Source organism: Podarcis raffonei, chromosome 2, assembly GCF_027172205.1.
Source record: "Podarcis raffonei isolate rPodRaf1 chromosome 2, rPodRaf1.pri, whole genome shotgun sequence".
In the NCBI taxonomy this organism is placed as follows: domain Eukaryota; kingdom Metazoa; phylum Chordata; class Lepidosauria; order Squamata; family Lacertidae; genus Podarcis; species Podarcis raffonei.
Window position 1 is genome coordinate 91,367,922 of NC_070603.1, and position 25,464 is coordinate 91,393,385.

The following is a 25,464-nucleotide window of genomic DNA, read 5'->3' on the forward strand; positions in this document are numbered from 1 at the left end:
CCAGTGAACTTCTGGTATCCCCTTCTAGATGTGCAACTGAATGAGCAAAAAAATAAATTAATGTCAGGGTAAATAATGTCATGAAATTATGCAACATTGCTGATATAGTGTTTTGCATTTAAATGGATGTACTTTTTTCTAGGGAAAATATTCAGTTGAAAGACAAGATATTCATAGCATAGCTGTTTTTTTGTATGTGTTTTATTTGTTTTCATATTTAGTACTGCACATCCAGAAAGACTGGGGTTATATGGTTATTTTTGAACAAGCGTTTTTGGGGAACCAGTGTCGCCAGAGAATGAATGTCTTACATCAAAATGCCACGTATATGACATAGATGTATTGTAGCCTGCAGTTCAATCAGGCATGCCACTTACTCTGGGTGGATGCCCAGCTGTTAGTAGGTGCCCTTAGAAATTTGCTCCAGAATATAATAGCACTTACTCCAAAATGTGCAGGATTGCAGCCTTACACGGATTACTAAGGGAATGAAAAATGTTGCTGAATGTTCAAGACTATGGGTACATCTAGCCCAACACTGTCTGATCTGATTGCCAGTGGAACTGCAAGGCTGCAGAAAACAAAGTATGCAGTTCCAACCCTGCTATCTAACCTGCTAACTGAAAGTACTAGTACCAGCGACTTTATGCTTTCATACCATATATTTTATCACACAAATATGGCCTCTCCTCGATTCAGATATTCATGCATTTTACACTAGTTGAGGTCTCTGACAATTCAAAATCCACTTCCCATAGAGCATAGCACTAGTAGAATCTTGAGGTCACAAATTCCAGAAATCAGGGAAAGCTTATTTCCTGCTCCTTTTTCACTAGTCCATGAACGCTCTCTACAGCTTTTGTCAAATTTTGTCCCTAGCCTTTCAATCTCCACACTCTCAAGCAGGCATGAAAATGATATACACTAGATGCCTGCAGCATCACAATATCAACCCACTAATGACCTACTGTTATTTTCAGCTGTGCCAAAAAAATATATATTGCTATTATTTGCAGAAATATTATAGTGATTCATTAATTTTTAAAAAGATACTGAGAACAATTTTACGTGAATGTACAATCCTTGCAAGGCTTTATTTTTAAAAAATGCATTCATAAGCATTTTAAAGAGCAGTATGAATAGAATCACAGTAAAAGATGTGGTTCTGGGCAGGTTCTGGATATTGTTGCAAATGAATCCCATGCTGGCAGTCCAAGGGATACAGCTGCAAGACATATCCTAACACATTATAAGACAGCCTTGGTAACTTTGCTGCAATGGGCAATATCACTCCAAACCATGGTTTACTAGGCAGATTTCCCACTCTGCTCCCAATCCCAGTAGTGGTCAGTAGAGTGGTCATGTTTAAGGCTCAGTTCTGGCTATCATCCTGTCTGAGAGCAAATAGGCACCCCCTTCCTCAGCACAATGACGGTGGCAAGGCAAAGGGTGGGGGGCAGAGCATCTATAGGCTTAGCTCACTTTCCCCTCTTTTAGCCATTGTACCCTCCCACCCTCCACCTCTCATAAGGTGGTCACTTCAAAATTTTGGTCTTTTTGCCAATTCCCCACTGGGCACGGTGTTTAAGGCATGGTAGTGGTTGTTAAATAGATTAGTTCTTTCAATGCCCCAGTCAGCCATGAAGCTCACTGGATGACCCTGGGCCAGTTACTGCCTCTCAGCCTAACCAACCTCACAGAGTTGTTGTGGGGATTAAATGGGCAAGCGGGAGAACCATGCATGCCACGTTGAGCTCCAAGGATACCCCACGCTGCAAACCTGCTCCTTGCAGGGGAGTGCAATCCTATCCAAGGCAGCCCATCTCCCCAGCTCCTGGACATGAGAACTTGGGACACTTAACACCTCTGCCTCTTGAAGATTCAGTTGCAGCCCATCACCACCTCCAAGCACTGCTGCATACAAATTAGACATCTGAAAAGAGTGGTGAGTCTTTGTCTTTTAAATAAGGATACAGTGGTACCTCGGGTTACATACACTTCAGGTTACATACGCTTCAGGTTACAGACTCCGCTAACCCAGAAATAGTACCTCGGGGTAAGAACTTTGCTTCAGGATGAGAACAGAAATTGTGCTCCGGTGATGCGGCACCAGCAGGAGGCCCCATTAGCTAAAGTGGTGCTTCAGGTTAAGAACAGTTTCAGGATAAGAACGGACCTCTGGAAGGAATTAAGTACTTAACCCAAGGTACCACTGTATCTGTTTTAGAAAGGGCATCAGATGTCATCCCTGACTGAGTGTGGTCTACGTGTTTGTTAGGCTATCAAATATTAACTTTTGAAGAAGTGGGCACATACATTTGCTGATAGTATAGTTCCTCTCTCAGCAGCCTGTTTCTGAATTTGTCACAGACCAGACAAATTGGTTAAGGCAGCATGATAATAAGTTTCTACTCAACTTGCTGCCTTTAACATCCACAGACACTCCATTCCTCTGCATCACTTTTCTCATCATATCATGTTCTTTTTAAAAAGAAATCAAGCACACAACACTTTCAATTGCACAGTCTGTGCTTCTCCAAAATTTCTGGTGCGTAGACACAATGGAATTGATGATTCCACCTGGCTGAGAACTTGCAGTATACACTTCCATGAAATGTTCACAACTATTGCATGGATATGAAGTTTTGTACTTCTTCAATTGCTACCAAAATTTCACCTAAAGTGAAATACACCATGTATTTAGAGCTTGAACAGAGGGGTGGGGTAACTAACAACAACAACCCATAGAAATAGTTTTAAGAGAATCTAAGGGAGTTTCATTGAAACTAGTACAATTTCATAGAGAGTTTGTGCATATATCAAAATAACATTGTCTGAAATCTGAACTCAGTCTGGAAAACATTCCTCAAAATAGTTGAATAATTTTGAAGGAAAATAAAAAGAGGCTTCCGTTAGGATAATACAATTCTCAAGGGTTGTGTGGGTGTTGTATGTACATTTTGAACTTCTCTTCAAAATATACATAGAATCAGGTTAAAAATCCTAATATTCAGGTTTATTACACTTTTTGAGGGCAGAGCTGCAGGCAGTTTTCAGCATGGAGCTGGGAACAAGGACATAGACCTGGGGTGTCAAGACAGGAGTCAGAGACAAGGAGCAAACCCAGAAATCAAATGCTAGAGCCAGGAAGACAGCTGCTGCCCAGGAAGTCCCAGGAAGTCCCAGGAAGTCTTTTATAAACCTTTGCACCTGGAAGGGCCCAGTGCCTAGTATAGGTAGAAAGAGGCAATCAAGAAACTGGAATATTCAAGACAGACAAAAGAAAGTACTTATTCACAAGATGCATAGTTATGCTATGTTATTCACTTCCACAAGATGTCTTGATGGCCACCAACTTTAAAAGACAATTAGAAGAATCAATGGTGCATGAGGCTATCAATAGCTACTAGCTGCAATGTGGCAGCATGGCACTCAGTGGCTAGGATCAAGTTGGAAGCTGTCAACTCCTGGATAGCCACTGTAAGAACGCAGTGTTGGACTAGATGGGCCTTTGGTCTGATCCAGCAAGGCTCTTATGTAGCAAACATAGTTGGCTGCCAAGGGAGAAGCTCTAAGCTGCAGTCTTGGAGACAGACTACACAGGGCAGCTGTGTGCAGAGCACAGGTGGTTCCTTTCAGTGTTCCCCTGTTATGAAAGCCAAAGCTTTTGTGAACAAAGCACACAGGCACACAAGGATATTCCACCCTTTGTTAAAACTGCCTGGCAAGAGCAAAAGGGGAGACCCTACCCAATTTATACCTCCTAAAGCTAATGTCATGGGAGAAGGTTGACATCTAGCTGCACACTGTATCTGCCAAGCCCCAGGATCCAATTTGATTGGATGCTGGCTCTTCCCCTATCAATCACAGACCTGCAATGCATTGTGAAAGTGGATAACTGGAGCAGGTCCTTGTCTTCATTGCCTGGGGCAACTCTGTTCACTCCAGTTTCTGCGAGTCCTTTGCATCCCTCTGCAAGGAATAAGGATAATGTTTCTTCATGTAAATCACTGATCTGACCTAGTGATTTTAAGAAATATCAAAGATATAGGAAGAGTTAGAAAATTACTGTTTGTTTTCTCTTTCTGATCTCTTACTCATGTTTTTTTCCTTGATTTGTTCAGCAAACTAGCTTGAATTAGAAACCCTGAATTGATTAAAGAATCTTCTTCATTCATTATCTCACCCATGACTGGCTGTTCTCTCTAATCCAGGGATGGATCAGAGTTTCCAGTCAGAGGGTCATATTCCTTAAGAAGCAACCTTCTGGGGGCGACTTGCCACTGGTGGGCAGAGCCAGAAGCAAAGTGAAAGGAACAATAGGCATGACTCTGACCTTTGTACAGTAGGTTATGTTCCAGCTGCACAAAAGCCAAAGGTGACCCTGCTTCAGCCCCAACCCTGTAGGGTAGCTTCTTAACACACACACACACACACACCACACAACACACAACATTTCTTTACATCCAGCCAAGCAAGAGAGATGAGCACAGTTCAAGGACACATTCCAGCCACACAAAAGCTCTCAAGAACGGTGTACAGCAGGGCTAGTAAAGCATGGGAAGGAAGCCATGGCCTAGGAAAAGCCCTGAGGTGGGCTAGTCAGACCTGGAGGGTCACATTTGGTCAATGGTCTAAATGCTCCTTGGAATGATACAAAGAAGCCAACTCAGGTTTGTCTCTTGCCCTCTCGGATATTGGATGGTATCCAACTAACTTGTTCCATCAGCTTGGGGATTTTCACATGTACAATGGAACTCTCCCCCTCTTCTCCCCCTTGTGCACCCCACACCAATCCCAAATCTGCTCTAGAAGGTTGCGGGGGTGGGGGACCCCAAACAGATTTAGGGGAAATGCCTGGAGAGGAGGAGAGGAGCTGAAGTTCCTTTGCACAAGTGGAAATCCTGTTGGAACAAGTTGGTTGGCTACTGTAAATTTGGATTTCCATGTATCCAGATGCAGGATACCTAAGAACAGCAGCTTTGTTCAAGTGTAAATTACATGAAGGTTGTCACTTAGTAAGCCTTATCTTTCTTTCTTTCTTTCTTTTTTTTTTTTTGGAGTCAAAGGGGCCAACGGTGTTGACAAATTCCTCCTTTCCTCATGTTCTCTCTTTGCTTGCCTATCCATCCTTCAACTGATTCCTCCCTCCTGCTGACCTTATGCAGAGGTGGATTTGGGGAGCGCGATTGGTTCACTCACACTGGGCTTGGAGCCTCAGGGGTGCTGCAAGGAGTGCCACAACTATGATGTAGAATGGAACTCAAGAGGTGGGGACACCAAATTTTGATGCTGCTGAAATTTGAGACCCCAGGGTTTGCCACTGCCTTAGGGGCCAGACAGGCAACATCAACACTGTAGTACCTTAAATAAAAAAGATCCATCTTGCCTGCACCTCACTCTGTTGTTGTTCATTAGCACAACCACCTTTTTGGCACTGTGGCATCTCCTTCTGCTTGGGATAGCAGGACTTAAAGTAAAACATCCCATTGGCATTGTCTGCCATGGATGGTGGGAGTTGTACCTGATTTTCTATGAGCCCAAACAGAAGGAGATGCCAGAGTGTCAAGATGCTGGGTGTGTCTCTTTACACTTTTGACAGAATCATGGAGAAGAAGGCGAGGCCACTATCACTTCCACTTGTTTGGTCCCAAAGGTAGAGAGGTGCACACAAGTGGATTCATGGTAGAGAGGAGTAGCTGTAATTTTGTGCTCCAGTTTTCCCCACAGAAGTTGAGCGGGCACTTTTTATATAACCCTACTCAATTTATCACAAAACCCTGTTTAATTATTATATTATATAACCTTACTGAAAAAAGGGTTTTTCCTTTTTTCCAAGTAACCAAATGCAAAATACACAAGGCGTAATGCAACTAAAGTTAAGCAGGCTTAATTCCTATTGATTGAAATGACAGAAATCTAAGTACATGTTTAACTCATCCACATAAATCAAAGGGACCTCAAAGTGCTTGTCTTTTGCTGCATTCTGCCACGGTATTTACTTTGTGACTCAGAGCACATGATCTCTTAAGTACATCTGAATATTAGACAATGAGATAACAGAATATTTGGGACCCTATAGTGAAATACATCAAAGGAAAAAAGATGAATTTTGTTGGATTTGGCATGAATCCTATGCTTTTGTGAATTGGTTTGAAATGCATTATATGGGGTGCAACCAAACCCCCACACCAGTTAGTGGGGCATTGTGAAGTGGCAGAACTGCTCATGCATCCACAGTCCAGATGTAGTCACATGATGGCAATGGGGCAAGCTCAAGATCCAGTGGATCCTAGCCCAGCTCAACCTCTCCTTGCCTTTGGAATGTCCTGTTTTGGGGTTTTCCACTGGGACCTGCCAGAAAGGGAGACGCCAGCAGACCTTCCACCATTCTGCATGTTCAATGAACACTGGGAGTTTGGCGCAGTCACAAATGCTGGCTGGCTGGATGCCACTACACAATCTAACCTGGCCATCTCAGCTCAGTGTGAGGGGTGGTGATGGTACATTGCTCTGGTAGCTTGAATATGATACAGGATGAATGTTTGTACCAGTTTAGCTGCCGGTGGAGGTGACAGATTTATTGACCATGATACTACTGCTGCTACTACTAAGATAATATTGAACTTAGCACTGATTAATTAATTCATTTTAGAATTTGCTTTGGTTAAAATAAAAAGTAGAGTGGGCGAGAAAATGTTGTGACAGGGCCACCAATAGTCCATTATTATTATTATTATTATTATTATTATTATTATTATTATGCCTGATGCTGTTCCCTTTAGTCTCTTTAACCCAGGAGCTAATTGTGTACTTGAGATGCATCTCATGTAGACTTTGTCAATACTGATTTCTACTCAATGTCTGTACATTGGATCACAGGAGATGAAATGCCAAGAGGGTAATTAGTTCTTCTCACACGTGGTGCTTTAGCTTCTCAGAAGATGTTCTTTTGAGGCTGCTCTAAATATGGATCTTTGTTAAAATAATGTGGATCTGTCTGATCATGTCATTGTCATACATCGAGCCTCTGAATACTTGGGATTCTACATCTTTCCTTTCAATCTCCCCCCACTTTTGATCTAGCATTTATTTTCTCTTTTTCTCTTGCTGCCTTTCTTCAGTGTGATGGTATTATTTGCATACTTTGAGCTGTCAACTGGGCTTTTTACTAGATTAATTCCCTGCTGATGTTCTTGTCCCTTACCTCAGCACATAATGAAATCTAACCAATAAGCAATCTCAGAGATGGTTCATAGCCCAGTTAGTCATGTTCATTCTTCTTTCAATATATATTTTATAATGACTTACCTTCTTCCTCAGTGCTACAGTAACTATATTAAGTTCCCCCCTAATATATATATATATATATAGTAATATAAATATTTCTTCTTTTTTCAAAGGAGTGGAAAGTGCATTGAAAGATTACCTATGTTTTGTGTGCTGTTGCAACTTTTTAGGTTGCACTCTTACACACCCTACTTTTAAGGACACAAGAAGAGCCTGTTGGATCAGACCACTGGCCCATCTAATCCAACATCCTGTTTTCACAGTGGTCAGCCTGTGGGAAATGCGTAAGCAAAACTTAAGCACAAGAGCGCTCTCCCTTTCTGTGGTTTCCAGCAACCGGTATTAAGAAGCATTGCTGCCTTCAACAATGGAGGAAAAGCACAAACATCATGTCTAGTAGCCATTGATAGCCCTCTCCCCCATGAATTTGTATAATCCTCTTTTAAAGCCACCCAGGCCATCACTGTCTCATGTGGGAACAAGAGCCATAGCTTAACTTTGTGCTGCAGGTAGAAGTATTTTTGTGTCGGAAGATACTAGACAAAGTTGGAAATAATTCTGAATAATAATGTTGAAAGAATTACTTGTGTGTGTGTGTGTGTGTGTGTGTGTGTGTGTTTAAAAATCAAAATAGAACAAAAAATGGGGCCCCCAAATAAATATTTTGGCATTACAGAATCATGGTGACAGGACCCATGGAAGCTGTCAATAATGTTTCTTTTAAAAGTGATCTTTTGAGATGCCAAATTTTGGATTGGGGCTTGGGTGCCACACAAAAAAGATGTGAGCAGTGGGAGGGGGACTAGAAAGGGTCTGTGGGTTATGAGTTAGTCAGTCCTGGTATATAGTTGTACCGCGGGTTACAAATGCTTCAGGTTACAAACACTTCGAGTTAGAAACTCCGCTAACCCGGAAGTAGTATCTCGGGTTGAGAACTTTACCTCAGGATGAGAACAGAAATCGCTTGCGTCAGCAGCAGGAGGCCCCATTAGCTAAAGTGGTACCTCAGGTTAAGAACAGTTTCAGGTTAAGAACGGACCTCTGGAACGAATTAAGTTCATAACCTGAGGTGCCACTGTAAATGAAAATGAAAATAATTCCTTATACATCAGTGCAGAAACACATATGCTCACCACACAGGCAGGCAGGCAGACACATACACTCAGCAGAAAGGGGGCATATGACCAGGCAGTCACCCACACACAGAGATACTCTCTCATTCTCCTCTTCCTACACCAGGGACTTGATGGGAAGCAAGAACACAGCAGCACTGTGATGGGAGGTTGCTCACTGCTGCTCTGGGGAACAAAAACAAAGTGCCTTGGCAGGGAAGGGGAGCAAAGCAACTCAAAGGTCTTTTAATTTCTACCTCTAGCTGCCCTTCCTGTTTCCTCCATCTTCTAAGACCTTCTAGCAAAGGTGTCATGTCAGAGGGACAAGTGGCACTTTTCAAGGTAAAAAGTGATGCCAGAGGTGAAGAGGGAGTGGCAGTCTACCAAACATTGCTTTTCAGTTCGAGTCTGGCCTGGGAGAAAAGCAGCCTCCTAGTTGAATAGATGTGGGAACTTCAAGAGAGTCCTTCACATCACTGTGTCCTTCAGCCATTTCATGGATCATACATTGCAAACCTACATCTGCCATGGCACACAAGTTTTTGCCAGGGATAAACAGAAATCCTTACATGCAATTTGACATCTTAGATGGGCACCTAAAGTACCAAAAGTGTGAAGTAGCCTGAATATCAGAGGCTGCTCACTGGGTGGGGGGCAGAGCTGCTTTGCTAGCTTCCCAGCTGGTGGCCTGCTGGTGGTTAATAGGAAGCAGAGGGGGCAAGGCTGTGATGCACATGCACCAGTGGAGCCACTCCAGCTCTCCTGCTGGTGTGTTTGCACTGTGCCAACCTCCCTGCTGCTTCACCCCTCCGTCCCAGCAAGCAACAGTGATCACCAACCAGGAAGCAAGGGTAGCAGCTCCACCCCACCCGGTGAGCAGCCCAATACAGTAACATTAATTAGTCATTTCTAGGATGAGGTGACAGAACATTCAAAGGAATGTGCAGCATGTGAAGAACACTTAAGAGACAGTCATCTCCTAAGACTTGATCTATAGATTGGAATCGGTTGACAGAGTGGTACAAAGCTGTGTGATACATCAGACTGCAGGGGTGGGGATGCCATTTTAGAAATGCTCTGCTGTGTTTTTAAAAAGCAAAACCAGAAAGAGAAAACCATCATGGAGAGGGCCCGGGGTGGAATCATTCATATCAAGCACTGTTTCCTGGCAAGTATATCATCTGCTGATGTGAACTGCCCTGTTCCAAGCCAATGTGGCCCGACTACATAATATCTTATAAAGTGAAAAGTTGGTTGCAATTAATGGATTTTTATATATTATTCATACATAGGAGAACTGAAAAGAAATTTCTGGATTTACTGCAGCCATAGCGGGATCACTTTATTATAGTGGAACCGGCAAAGGAAAGGAATGCCACATCAAAGAGATCTTCAGTGCAACAGCATTATGTGAAAGAACCTCAAGAGGCACCGAACTAATAAAATTTTGCAAAGCACTCAGAAGTGTTAATTGCTTTTTAGTGTGTATTCCGGAAAGCTGGTACAATAGGCTATCAAATTGTAAGGAAACCAATAATGACTCCTTTTTAAGTGCTTGTTGTGGAGATCCACCCCCACCCCAAAAGACATTTGTTTAAAGCAACTCCATCACTGAGAACTTATTTATTACGTTCTTTGAGACTGTTTGCATACTGTTCATTAAACCTCCATTAGGCTGCAAACTTATAGCCACATCTGGCAACAACTCTCTGTAAAATCAAAGGAACTTACTTCTGATAGACATGTACAGCATGCTATCTTATTAAACTGATGAGATCTTGATGAAGCACATATTCACTATCTTTTATTTCCTGGATAAGAGAACTTTGACAAGCTGACTGGTATTTGAGGACATATTACCAACATTTCCCCCTTGTTCGGCTCTGAAAGGGGTCCATGCAGAAGCACTTTTGCAGTGGTGCCAGCCTGAGACCAGTTTCAGCTGAGCCAGGATATGGGAGGAGTGGGTGGAGGCTATTTAAGGCCTGCCTCCTCCTCCAGCTTTCTCTGAAACTGATGCAGCAGCCAGTCCACCCTCACAGTATGCAGAGGAAGATGATCTGGTCGCCAGAGTTGGGGCCATGTCAGATTCTTTTGTTCTCTCCTTTTATTTACTCAACATTATTTACTCAAAAGACAATGTGGATGCATAAATTGTTAACAGCTCCACCAAATTTGGGATTTTGTAGTTTTAACTCTGCAGGACAAGTTATTTTTAAGTCCACAGGTTTCAATGATTGTAACACAAGAAAGGAGATTTGGCTTGAAAGGATTAAACTATCACAGGTACGAAAAAGTGTCCAACACATCCTATACCTGGAAATAGGTAGGATGCATTTCTTTTAAATCCCAAACCTTACTGTGCTCACACCAAGTACCACTGTTTCCCAACCACCAGCAGGGCATATTAGAGAGATGGGAAAGGATGGAGGGCTAAATATTTGATCTGAAACTCTTTGTATCTAGTTGTAAAATATTTGGTCCTTGTGAAATTTTGTTTCAAGCATGGGCTGAGAAGGAATGGGGTAGTGGCATAGGATAAATCCTATGAAGGTTCATTACTGATCTCTTTGGAAATTGGAGGACCTCCATGGCTAGTCATAGCCATTCAGTGCATTTAAGTATAATATTTGGGCAACACATGAGGTCAAAGGCGCTTACTCTTATTGACAAAGGTTTAGCAAGTTGGCTTCTTTAGGACTGGGTGGGTCATCACATATTAAATATATTCATGGTGAAGCAGTTCTTGCCACACTCCATCAAACCCAATTTACCAAGAGATTTGTACCATTAGTAGTAACCATCAGTAAATCAGGAACTTATTGGCCTGCAACATCTGTTGATTTCAATTTAGAAAATGCTGGTAGTGAGATCACTATGATGCTTCCTTTGGATAATGAATACAGATTGCCAGGTGTTGGCACTGAGGGGTTTTTTCTTTTCTTTTGGTTGTTCTCTTCTTCAAAACAAAAACGGGGAATTTATACAACAGACAGAAAACAGTACTTAAACAACAATCAAATTAATCACCAAATTATGACAATAATGTTAAAAAATGAAAAGGCAATTGCTTAGCAACCATCCAAGTAGCTCAGAAATGCCAACAATGTAAATTTAATTAGCTATTAAATTTGTTTAGACGCTCTGTCTAGACTTTCTATTTTCTTAATATAAAACTAGCTTTAAGAAAACTGAACAATTAAGTGTTTTTCATCTTGTCTGTCAAGAAAATTCAGATTATGGCCAATACTATGCAAACACATCTCAAAAAGTATTATTATTACTAATAATGTGCTACTATTTACTACATAATTGGAACTCAAATGTACAAGCTGCATTGTCATTCCTTGTTCTTCTATTATAACCTTCCCCAAACTGTGTCTATCCTGATTTTTTGACTACAACTGTCATCATCCCTGGCCATTGGCCATGTTGGCTAGGGCTGTTGGGAGTTGTAGGTCAACAATGTCTGAAGGGCACCAGGTTGGGAAGGCTGATCTGTTACATTTATCTTGCTTTCAGGCCAGGGCCTTTTTAAATAGTAGCAAACCAGCAGGACCCTGACCAAACATACCTAGAAATAAACATCATTGAATTCTGTGGGATTTACTGGAGTCTTAGGTAATTGGGAGCAACTCTTATTCCCCACAAACCATGAGAAAGCTTCTCAAAAATTAGGTGAAATTAAATTGATTGCCAGTAGATTCAGGCCAGACAAAAGAATGCAGTGCCTCATGTATAGTACACAGTGTGCCAAAAGCAGAGTTCAGGAGTGAACAAAGTGGCTCCTGAGATTACAACTGTATCATTTACACAAATACGATGCAGCTATCAACTTAGGTTTCAGTTGTTCCATCGCTCTCCTCCATGGAAACTCACTGTTTGCTGCTGAATGGGAACAAACATAAGTTGGGTTTTCTCTGGACAGACATTTGTTTTGATTCAGTGGTAAACATTGGGTTTTCCTGAGGAAAGCAGCAGGCCAAACGAAAAACCTCTGGAACCTGTGTCTAGTAAGTCTTCACTTTGAAGTGAAGACACATATTGCATTTCCCCCAATCTCATTATATCATCAGATACGAAGTTTGGGATAAATGCAATTCCACTCTCCCCAGGCTAAACCCACCCACCTACCGTTGTGGTTCATCAGATCAAATATTTGCTTCCATTTTCTGCACCAGCAGAAAGGAGAAGTGCCAAAATCCAGTCAGATTTAGATCTGGACCAGTGTTGCTTCTCCAGCTGTTTTTGAACTACAACTCCCATTATCCCTAGCTAGCAAGACCGGTGGTCAGGGGTGATGGGAATTGTAGTCCAAAAACAGAGAGACCCAAGTTTGGTAAACACTGGGCTGGACTATGCAACACTTAAAGGAAACTGAAAATGGTCTCTACTTCACAGACTGTCTGCAAGCATGCTGACATATAGCATCTGCATTCATCAACTTCCTGGTAACAGCTGGTATGGAAATTATCCATAGCAGGCAGAAGACTCAGGTAGTGGTATTACACATTCGGGAAGAGACTATCCCCAGCTGCTGTTATGTCATGCAGGTAATGCATTGTGGAGTGGGTCTTCTTCACTTTGAAGTGAGGAACAACTTGTTTGCTTGAGATGTCTTTGTTGGGGGGGGGAACATTCATTAAACTAATTGCCTGAATGAAGACTGCAGAAACAAAACAAGGCTCAGATTATCCGTAAAGGTAGTGAAGGAGGCAAAAGAATCGAAACAACATTGCTCAGGTTAGGCTCATCAGTGGAAAGGAGAAAAGAAAGATAGATGCATTGTAAAACTTGCTAATTAAAATGGTATTAAGCATAAGGATTATGGAAATTAAGGGGGGGGGGACAAAACTCATGTAGGGAATATAAAAGGTCTACTAAGTAAAATATGTGTGGACATCAAAGTTGTCTGTCAGATAAGCACAAACACAGAGAAAAGTTTTTTCTCCCTCCAAACACTGGAACTCGTGGATATCCAAGGAAGCTGATTGTTGAGTGATCCAGAAAGTACAGCGTATAGTTTAACTATGGAATGCACTCCAAACAGGAACCAATCACGGCCACTAACTTTGATGGCTTTAAAAGAGGAGTGGACGAATTCATGAAGGAGGAAAGGACTGTCGGTGGCTACTGTCAGAATGGCTAGGTTGAAGCAGCAATGCTTCTAAGTCTCAGTCACTGGGAAGCACAGGAGGAGACAAAGCTCTTGTGCTCAGGTTCTGTTTGCTGGTTTCCCACAGGCAGCTGTTTAGCCACTGTAAGAACAGAATGCTGATGCCCTAGGTGATGGGAAAACCCCTGCAGTGCTGAGAGTGGAGGGCAGCTGTGCCTGGGGAACCACCAGCCCCCTGGAGCAGCATGTGTGTGTGTGTGTGTGTGTGCGCGTGCGTGCGCGCGCACGCACACACACGTGCACACGTGCATGCATGCACACACATGCTTTCTGGGGAAAGAGTCCTTCATCTCCTGGCACTGGCTGCCCATGCCACTACAGCAGCTCTGGCAAGTGCCCTGTTCACGAGACATACCTCCCCATCATCATCATCTTCTCTTCTTCCCTTCTAGCCTCTGCAGCCTCTGTGGGGTGGAGTCTGGCTTCACATCAACCACCGGCTGGAAGCGAACTTCTGCCTGCCCACAAAATCTACTGCTTCATTCCCCCAGAAGCCATCAAGAGGAAGCTCTCTGGTAATGTCCATCTTGGGTTGGGGTTTATAATAAAATAATGGTTGGGTTGTTTTCTGTGGCACTTCCTGGTCACAGAGTGCTCCAGGAAGTCTTCTAGATCTGCACTCAAGGCTTCTGGCCTCTGCTGTGAAACTGGAGCAGAGGGCGCAATTGTTGTGATTCCTGCATTGCCAGGGGTTTGGACTAGATAGCTATTGGTGTCCCTTCCAACTCTACAATTCTATGATCCTGTGATTCTATTATTCTTTCTTTGCTTGGCCCTCCATAAACGGAGCTTTTTCAAAGAAAAGGAGGTGCATCTTCAGGGAACTGAGAGGCTTAGCACAATATTTTCCACAAAGCTAACCCCTCTCTTATCATCACAGGAAGGAAGCTCTTGAGGGCTCTCATTATCAGCAAGTACTGTTAAAATCCAGTTAAAGATTCCCTCTTGATTTCAATGAGAATGTCGCTCAGACTCTGTAATGGTGGTCGAGCCCCCATCAAAATAAGCCCTCTTATCGAGTGTTCCTAGGTCAGAGTCCACCTTTCCCACTGACTCTTTCATTCTTCTTCACAGCATGCACTGTAAGATTACCATAATAGCATTGCTATCCCCTGGAATGCACCTCAAGCATTTGTTGCTTTCAGATTACTATACAAAGCAGGAGGAAATTCAAAAACTACATTTGTGAGGTGTGTGTGTGTGTGTGTGTGAGAGAGAGAGAGAGAGAGAGAGAGAGAGAGAGAGTATTCAACAGTTCTGGCCCTCAGTGCCCAACAAAGAATTCAGACTTCCAGATCAGGTTTCTGCCAAATACTTTAATGCTTAAATCAGGCACTATTACAATGTAAAAGAATTAGATACATGGCTAAGGCACTGATTCTGTAGCACCTTCCTTTTGAAGGACAGGGCAGTCACAGCACTTAGTGTGGCAAATGGGTGGAGCCCAGTCAAGAGAATGGGCATTCCTCCAGGTGGGTTGATATGTGTTTATGTGTGTTTAAGCCACAAGTGGCGGACCTTAGGGTCTTGAATTTCAGTGGCACCCAGTGTGAAGCCAAAATTTGGCCCCTCCCTCTTGCCTTCCATTCTACATCATAGTTGAAGCACCCCCTGCAGCGCCCCAAACCACTCGTGCTTCCCTGGATCTGCCTCTGATGCCAGTGCTGGCATCTCCATTTCCTTGGAGGTAGAAGCAGAGTTGACACCAGCTCAACATCCAATTCACTCTTGTCGGCTGACAGGAGGAGGTTCTGATTAGAGGTGTCCAATGTCACTGGAGCAGAACATTCCTCTGCTATGCTGCATGGTCCCTCACCAGGATCCAGCTCACCACCGCCCACAGTACCAGCCCTGTCCCTGGACTCTGACCTCCCTTGGGTTCTGCCGACACTTCCCACCATTACACTGAGACTCTGTTCCGGGTGGTCCAGCTGAAGCAATCTGAGTTCCTGCCATTCTTCCTCAGAAACAAACCATCTCCCCATGACACCTCCACGGGACTCATGCCAAATACTAAGTACCAGCATCTCCTTCCTTCTTTCCTTCCTCATTGAAAGATGTGATGTGGGGATGGGTCGAGGAGCTCTAGAGAGTGTGGAAATCCATATTATATGGATGAGTGGATGCCTTATGGCGCTCTGCATTAATCTCTGGAATTCAAAGAGGAGGCCATGGCCACATTCTCCAGAAGGAAGGGTATGGGAAACCATCCTGATGATTCTCCCCTGCACAGAGCAGCCTGTTAACTCCTCAAAGACTTCCTGTAGATATTTTCAGGACGTTGGGCTGTGGCCATTATACTATACACGCACGTTTCTAATGGAGTCCTAAGTAGCTCTTCCAGTAACACACAGCAAGAATTTCCTGTGACCCTTTCCTTCCATCTGCATCCCCTTATAACATATCCCCACAGTGTAACTAGCAGGCCTGGCCCACCCATGAGGCCAGGTGAGGAGACTGCCTCAGGTGGCAGGAGCCACTTGGGTAGCAGATCCCAATGTCAATCTCTATTCAGGGCAGCCCTATCCAAGTGGCCAGGTGAGACAAGAGACTCAGGCAGCAGCATCCACCAGGGCAGCTGTTCCCAGTGTTGATCTTCCTCCCCCCCTTGCTTCTGATGTAGATCTTCCCTCACCCCTTCTTCCCTGGTGGGGAGGGGGCACCATTTTGGGTTCTGCCTCAAGTGCCCAAATGTCTTGGGCTGGCCCTGGTAACTAGGAATCCCACAGTCTCCAGAAACAGATTTTTGGGGGGGATGCACAAGGAAGGAAGGGGTGGGAAAGCCCTGTTTTCTGAATGGAACACTATTTGTTTCATAGAAAAGAACCTAGCATCCAAGCCCAAAAGGGAAATAATTATTAGTAGCACAGTACTACTGGTGGTATAACTCCACATAATAAATTACTACTATGTATTACAATGCGGCATTTGTGACAGAAGACACACTTGAGACTTAAACTTATGCAACATTTATTAAATCAACATTCGTAAAGGGAGAGGGGAAACCTTTAAACCATTGCTAATAATTCTAGTAACAAGGAGCACACCAGAAGTGTGCAATGTGCGCCAGAAGGTCTACTATCAGTCAAAGACACATTAAAACATGCTACGATTAGCCTCCAAAGCAAGTACCCTCATTAACATTTCTCATGAAACTGATAAAACTCATCTGAAAGGGGGGAGGTAGAATAAATGTTATTGCTACTATTTTTAAATGCACCACCAGCAAAAATCAAATATCTCATTAAATGTTTCTGGCCAGCTTTACCATGCCAACTGAGAAGACAAAATCTGCGATATTGCTTCTCTTATGGGAAGTGGAGAGAAAACTTTGGTGATGATACTTAGTGGCAGTTTCAGTAGTGTCAACTTAAAATGTAATTAAGAGGATGCTGTATTAATGAGAATGCTCCTCAGCTAATATGGCAATACATAAAAAGCACTAATATGAATGACTAGAGATCTCAGCAATTAAGAGGGTAAAATATACTTTGCAAACTGCATTTGAAAGTGTACATAAAACGATCCTGTCATTAACATTTCATACTCTGCTATGCAGTATATTTAACCCATGAGAGAAATGAAGTACAGTCCATTAGAATGTACTCAAGCAGGACGGGGGGAAATCACTCAATATAGAGAAAACTGAGGATGCATAAATTATGCCTCTCGTTAAGAGAGGTTCAGCCTGTCTACCAAACTTCCACCTCCTGTCTCATTTATGATGATTTTCAGCTTTTAAACCCAATGGCTCCCTCTGTGGAGATATTTATTTTAAAGGCGTTACCCAAGGGATCTCTTCATTATGTATGTTCCTTTAGCACATGATGGATGGATGGATTTGGTGTGATAAGACTGCATCTCCTCCCCCGCCCCCGCCCTGCTACTGTTTCTGCTCAGCACAAGAAATGCCTTTAATTTGGTATGACGTTGTGTGTCAATTCAATATAATTAGCCAAGGGTGAGAGGAGTCCAAGACTACAGCCATTCTCTAGGTACATGTACAAGAAGCTAACTCCTGGGGCGTTCTGAGCAGATCAGCTTGAAAGCTGACATGGATTAAAAAGTAAAACTGTTTTGTGAGGTGCTTTCATCCAAACATTATGGAATTGAGCAGTGTTATATCAACTGGTGCCCTTATCATCAGTTAGAAATTAGGTGCGTTCCAAACATGCCACCCTTCATTATGTTGCTCAAATTGCTTTCAAAGGGACATGCAGCTGGACCAGCATTAGGGAAACTGGGGATTCCTGGCAAGGGGTTCTTCAGAGCTCTAATCTTCGAAGTAATTGTTATTTTATATGCAGTTAGAGCGGTAAAACTGAATAATTCTCCCTTATTTGTTGCTACTTTCCTTGCAGGTCTCCATAGAAATTTGCAGCTTTAGCCTAGGGTTCTGATGGGGCTGTAATAAGAAACTGCAAATGAAAACAATGTCAGTATTTGCCCATCCTAACTCTCAGGGCAAGTACTGGAACCTCATGGGTTTGAACCACATGTTGGGCAAAAGAATTCCTGCATTGCAGAGGGTTGGACTAGATAACCCGCGTGGTCCCTTCCAACTCTACAATTTTAAGACTCTATGATTAGAATACATGTTGCCATTTAAAGAGGGAAGGGGACTTCTGGTTACCTGATCCTGCAACAGTTAAAAGTTTTACTGGGGATTTAAGGTAGTGCTGGAGCAATCTGCATGCACAAATAGCTGCTGTACCACTGAGCTGAGGCTCTTTCTCCTTGTAATCTTATGTAACTTTGCCCCAAAGTAAGTCGCACTAAGTTAAAAGAAATTCACTTTTAATGGTCTTATCCTTATTGCTATTGCAGTCTGATCCTTAACTGAACATTCCCTCCCTAATACACACACATCCTTTTAACCTTTTAGTCAGCAATTAACCCCACTAATTACTAATTAAGAAAACCAATTCATCAAAGATATGATGTTTAAGATTTGTGGCCAGTAGCAGCATCAGTAAATCCAAATTATCCGTTAACATTTTAATCATTGGGGGGTGGGGGCTAAAAAACAACCCCAAACAAACCACACAGACTGCAGAATGCAATTCAAATCTTCATCCACTGTCACAAAGACAAATCTAAACTAACTTGAAGTGCCCATAATAAAAGTCACTTTAAGAAGAATTATGAACTCCAAAAGGACAAGTCGCGGTCTTCTGATTCTGCTAGTGTGTCTAAAAAATTACAGAAAGAATAATGTTCTCTAGTTACTGTTGCAAGCCTTGAGAATTTAGCACTTTGGCAGCCACTATGGGAAATATCCCAGAATAACAAGTAATTTGGCACAGATTTGAGGGTGATGATAATAAACATTTTATCACTTATGAGAAGACTTCTTGTACATCAATGAAAGCCGAGCATCAGAAAGAATTAGATGCCAGCCAGCATCTCCTACGTATTCCAGCAAATCACTTTTGAACTGTACCAGTTTTGATGCAAGACATGCATCATCATATGGCGTGTCCAGCATAATATTAATAACACTTAGCATTTATATTCGTTCTGCACAATGTATGGTTGCCATATTTCAAAAAGTGAAAATCCGGGCACAAATTGCCCCAAAATCAACATTTCCAATATGGGCTGCCATATGCCCAGGTTTTCCAGGACATATTTAACCTACTTTGGGAGAGCATTCAAAGGTATAGGACAGGCTTCCTCAACCTCGGTCCTCCAGATGTTTTGAAACTACAATTCCCATCTTCCCTGACCACTGGTCCTGCTACCTAGGAATCATGGGAGTTGCAGGCCAAAAACATCTGGAGGGCCGAGGTTGAGGAAGCCTGGTGTAGGGAGAGTGTGCTTTGCCTGTTTGTGATTTTGGCTTTATGTGCTATCCCTGCTCCTTCAAACACACCTACATTGAAATAGTTTTTAATTGTTCAATTCATTGTTGTTTTCTGCCCTGGGTGTCCGGGGGTGGGGAGCAGGGAACATAAATTTAACTAATAAATAGTTAAATAAATAACTTCATCAGTTCCTGCAATATTAAATCCCAAACATTCCCCCCTTAATGCTACATTAATATGCGTCCAAACCAGGAAAATGCATGTAAATACCAGCAGCTTCTGAAACATCAACATATTGTATCTTGCTTCTAAAGAGATCTTTTTGAAAGTGCAGCTTCCCCACCACTGCCATTTTCACAAGGATTATGCTCAAGAATAAGATGCTTTAAATTACCCAATGACAGCTTTGAGTGTCGTTAATCAGACAGATGCTCTTTGACGTATGGATAATGCAGGAAATCTGCAAAGATGCAGTTGTTGCTGCTGCCACTGAACTAGTTAATTAATCCAGCGATAAACACAAACTTCATGTGGCTGCTTGAGATCATGGAAAATTTATTCCATGACCTATTTTAGATGGAAATCTCATTGGAGGTTGAGAAGATCTCAAAGGAGGGCAAATCTATCTGAAATCCATGAGAAACATTTTAGATTTGTACGCAGTTTCACGTATTTGTTTAGTCTACTTAGTTTATTTTACCTAAAAACTTGATGTGTTAGATCAATAGTTCACCTAGCTCAGTGGTATCCAACACTAAGTCAAAGAACCAGTAGATCTGCAGCATTGGAGGCAGGCAGGTCTGACTTTTTGCCACAACCCATGGAAATCACCTTGTGTACCAAGTGACTGGGAAATGGCCAATGTAAGAACAATGTCAGATAGTCTTTCCTGCCTAGGAATGCCTTGAAAATCCCACTGCTTATGATACAGCCTGTTGATAACAGCAGCCAAACCAAGTTTTCCAGAACAATACTCAGCATGTATTTTGGCCAAATGGCCCATCCAAAAGTAGAGTGGCAAGGAAAAAGGATGGCTTTTTACGTTTTAGTCTAGCACTTCAACTCTCCCTCTGATGCAGTCAGCACAACCATTGACAGGGAACCGTGCACATCTCTGGCATCCAACCCCCCCCCCCTCCTAAACCCTGTATTACCGTTTCTTGGTATTTTAGTTTTGTAAACTACCCTGAAATCATAACTGATAAAGAGGGTGATATATAAAGTTCAAATGAATGAATGAATGAATAAGAAAATTGGAGAACCCAACACACTATTTGTGTTGCCATCATCTTAAATATTCCACCTTTGCTTCCCATTATACATTACATTAGAAGAACTGTGTTAAAAAGTGGAGGAGGAGGCTAATCCACAAACTAAATTGCAGCAATGGCATTCATCCAACCCATGAAAATCGCCTTGTATACAAGATGACTGGAAAATAGCCAATGTAAGAACAATGTCAGAAATTAAAAAAGAAAAAAATCTGAGGGAAGTGAGCATGTATTAAGTGACCACAGGAGTATCCTGGCAGAAGTGTGCATGCTGTAATGGGGCAGGGTGAAAATGAGGTCAGGGAGGTGCTGGATTAGCCCTAACTCTGACCTCACCCCTGCCCTGCCCCACCCCACAAAATACTTCTGAGTTACTTCAGTATTCTTACCCTTATTCCTTTGTCTGCAAAAGGAATACCATACTTCTGAATGATAACTGTTTAGTCTCACTTTCTGTATTGATTGCAAGTATTGATTGCAAGTGATCTATATTGATTGCAAGTATTTTAAGGTAATGTAACAAAAACTGAGCAATGTATTCAAGGTGTAGTGTGACCATCAATTTACACGTGGACATATTATTTCTGCAAGTATTCACATTTCTGTAACCAGAACAGTGAGTTATATATTTGGGGTGGCGGCATTTATACATCTCTCCTGATGAAAAAGTAAAATCCAAATACTTTAATCCAACTGGCTCATTTAGTCTCCTCGAGTCCTTAAGTCTATCCTGAACAGAGGCAGCCAAATCCTTTCACCGGGGTACACTTTCCTCCGTAACAACCTGTTTCTTAAATCCACCAAATGTTTCAGCTTATCTGAGCTAGCAGAAGACTAGCTTTCATTTTCTTACCATCTGGAGTGTTCTGTTTTGAGATGATGTATTTCGCTATGGCAAAGCAGGTTCCGTGGCATGACTCTCATGTTGTGCTGCAGAGAACCCTGGGATTCTTTGGCAACGTATCAAGATTCTCAGTGAGGAGATCAGTAGCAGCAGATAAACTCACATGGAAAACGGCTTGTACTCAAGGCAGTGATGGAGCCCATAAGCAGTACTAGGTGATGGGGTGGGGCTGCAGCATGTCACTGCAACATACCAGGGTGGAGAGGGTTGAGGCAGCAGTGAGGTCACTATGACGAAAACACACCAGCAGAACCAAGCCAGCGCTCCCACAGGTGCATTTGCTGACCTTGCCTACACCTTACCTCCCTCCCTCTCTGTATGCAACAGCAATGTGGGCAACTGGATTTCAGACATCTACTGCCAAAACTATGGATGGACATTCTAAAATGTGGCCATGAATCTTCCACCACATACTAGTATTTCAATAAAAGACACGTGCAGGGTTTCCACAGCAGACTCATCAGTGTGGAAAATGTTCCCAAGAGGTGTGTTTGAAAACCACTGATTTATCTCAAATAGTGTGGGAATATCTTCAAATGTAAGTGGGGAGCCGTTGAACATATATCAATAGACTGGACTTCTCTAGACTTCCAAGGCCATTGCATTAAAACAGGTTTGGTGTCTCTTCAGAGCTAATAACCTTTGATCCCTCAAGCTGAGACCTCCTCACATTGTCCCATCTGATTTAAAAAAATATGTGTAAAACTATTTGAAAGACATAGAAGAATTGTCTGACATAAAGTTTATATCTAAGAAATTGCTTGGTTTAAAGGCAGTCTTGGCTGTGAAGAGATAAGGACTCAATATGCTAAAACATTGCTTTGTACAATCTCACCATAGCACATGATTTTAACAGTGGGCACACCAGAAACTTGATACAATTTCACTGTTATATCTTTCTCCAACAGAGCATTAATGCCATTTAGCTCTCAGACTCATAAGTGCTTTGTTCCTGAAAACCTCTATGTAAGTTGAGAAGAGAGAAATGAAGAAACCATAGGAATGGAATTGTGAAGGTATGAATAATGTTAAAGGATAAAGCTTCGTTCAATATAGTATTTAAAATAAGTTCCCATTTTGTGGAGCGTGGTTTGTCACCTACCTGACTCTCTGGAAATTTGTATAAAAGATTCCATGCCTTTTTCTCCATAACTTCCTTCAGAAGCCAATGTGGAGACATAATTCCACCCCAAAGCTCTCACGATGTCCACCATCGCCTGCGCTTGGAAGGAATCTGGAGGTACCACCCGTGAGAAGAAATCATAGCGCCTGTCGTCACTTAGCTCTGGTGCAGTTGAAGCATAACTGATTTGGGGTATCTGTAGGGAATAGAACAATTATTTGGAGTTATAAATTGATAAACTCAACACACGCACAACAATTAGCTTGAGCTATAACACAATTAGTCTTCCCAGTGCCCATCTGTTACTTTCTATCTCCGTCAGTGCCTAAGTGAAAGTCAATGAAGCCATCTTTCAAATGATTTTCATTATGTGAATACTAATAGGCCAATTAAACTATTATCAATTTTGTCCCCAAAAAACTTCCATGAACCTCTTTGATGAAGGATAAGTTAGCATGCTTTGAGATAAGCCCTGGGTAAGCTTGCCCCCCCATCATGGACTTTATGATGCGTGATTTGTCAACAATATTTCACCATCTTTAGGGTTCTTGAGTATTTGCCTGTTTACACTTAGCTCTGCTAGTTTGAATACTGCCTACTAGAGCCTTAGTTCCCACCAATTTGTGATCATCTCTGTTACTTTGGCTCTCATCAATCTCAGTCATAACCATTGCCAATTTACGAGAAAATCCAGTCAACCAGCCATTAAAAACATAAGAGCTTGCTGGATCAGGCTAAGCCTATCTAATCCAGCATCCTGTTCTCACAAAACTGGCAAGTAGGACCTGAGCGTAAGATCCACTGGAATCTCAAGTAAGAAGCCCTCCCTAAAATTCAGGGATTATGTGCACCAGCTGTTCCACGGGACATAATGGAGCAGTGGAGAGAAATGGAATTCCCAATCAGCAAAATTCCTAGTCAGACCACCTCTGCCTTCTGAAATTTCACCAGGGCTGCCTATGTATGTTCTGATTTAACTATTCAGACATGAGGCCTTGATTTGTGTCTCTTTTAAGAAAAGAATAGGCAGGATTACCCTGAGCATACCTTCTTGCAAGAATTTGAGGAGTGCTATCTTCAACACAGAGATTTACCATCACAGTTTCAAAATAAAAAGGTAGACTTACTACCACATATTTGATAACCTTTATCTGATGGACTATAACAACTATAACAACACACAGGGCATTAAAGAAAGGAATGGGCTCCTTTGACAGGCCCCCTGGCTTTGACATGTCCCTACCATCTTGCCTACCATGCAAGATGGGGTGGAGTGGGGTGTCAACAGTTAGCAATAAAAAAAAAAAGTATGTGTTCATAAGCAGTCATTATTTGTAACCCATCCTGGGGCCTTATGGTAAGGGGTGGGTAAGGAATCTAATGGGTGAGAAATCTAAAAAGGAATTAAATAAAGCCCTGGCTTCTTGAAATTCTTTGTTTCCTTTTTAAATGAGTGAGTTGCCGAATGATACACAGGGCTTTAAATCTGATTGTGTGTGTGTTTAACTCTTGAGACACATAATCCAGATGTCAGCTTCATTCCACATTTTCTCATATATATACAGTGGTACCTGTATATACAGACGCTTCAGGTTACAGACGCTTCAGGTTACAGACTCTGCTAACCCAGAAATAGTACCTTGGGTTAAGAACTTTGCTTCAGGATGAGAACAGAAATTGTGCGGCAGCAGCGGGAGGCCCCATTAGCTAAAGTGGTGTCTCAGGTTAAGAACAGTTTCAGGTTAAGAACGGACCTCTGGTACGAATTAAGTTCTTAACCCGAGGTACCACTCCTCTCTCTCTCTCTCTCTCTCTCTCTCTCTCTCTCTCTCTCTGTGTGTGTATGTGTGTGTGTGTGTGTGTATGTATATATATATATATATATATATATATATATATATATATATATAGTGCATATAAACTTTGTGTGGCGTGAGGAATTTTGTACAGATTGTTTTTCCCCTTTCTTTTCTTTTTTGCAGTGTCACCAATTTGGTCCAATATTTCCTGCAAGCCCTGCAATAAACTTCGTGAGCTATGCTGAAGTCCTCTTTCCATCATATCTACTCCCTGAAGGATCATCACTGCAATTCACAGCACAAAGTTACCATCTCATATGTATGAAACAAACAACATCTGCTCGTCAGCTAAAAGAAAAGAAAAAGCTCAATATACCACTTCTTGAGTCAAAAAGTTCAATTCTAGAGCAATCAAGTCACAGATGAATAGGGAACTGAAAGGTGTCTTCAAGAGAGAGATGCTTGTCAGTAAACAAAGCAGCCAAGAATCTGCAATCATACGGGAATCATAAATTTAGGAAGTCTAGAATCAAAACTCAAGCTAGTGAACTACTATGAATTGTGAGTGCTCAGCTGTGAAGGGCCTTTTCTGGTAGGGATGAGAAGTGGAGTGTGCAACACAAACATATGTCATTGACAAGATATTGGGAACTCAAAATCATCCACAATTTCCTGAGAGAATACAGCAGTCTTTCAGCATCATTGGTATTTATGAACATATTTTTCATTCCTTCTAATTCAGATAGGCACATGCAAATCAACTTGGGAGGTAAAACAGGGACACCGAGGAACAATACAAAGGTATACAGAAATACTTTTCTGTAAAATTAGGTCCCAGTCCCTCTCCCCAAGATGCTACTTGGTGATTACTCCACATGGGTGCAGCGCTGCTTTGCATAAGGCCCCCAGCGCATGGTGGACTGAACTCAAAATGATGGCTTCTGTTTGTTCTCCTCTGTAGGTGGTTGAAATCGTGGAAGTC

The 25,464-nt window shown here is 42.2% G+C and overlaps 1 protein-coding gene across 3 annotated transcripts in view; it reads right to left on the reverse strand.

Annotated features, from left to right (window-relative positions):
* GRM7 (glutamate metabotropic receptor 7) overlaps nt 1-25,464 on the reverse strand; it is a 382,004-nt gene that overhangs the window by 228,215 nt on the left and 128,325 nt on the right. For all 3 annotated transcript variants that reach the window (XM_053378124.1, XM_053378122.1, XM_053378123.1), the window contains exon 2: nt 22,663-22,879. In XM_053378124.1, the coding sequence (XP_053234099.1) occupies nt 22,663-22,879 (217 nt within the window). The remainder of the gene's footprint in view (nt 1-22,662; nt 22,880-25,464) is intronic.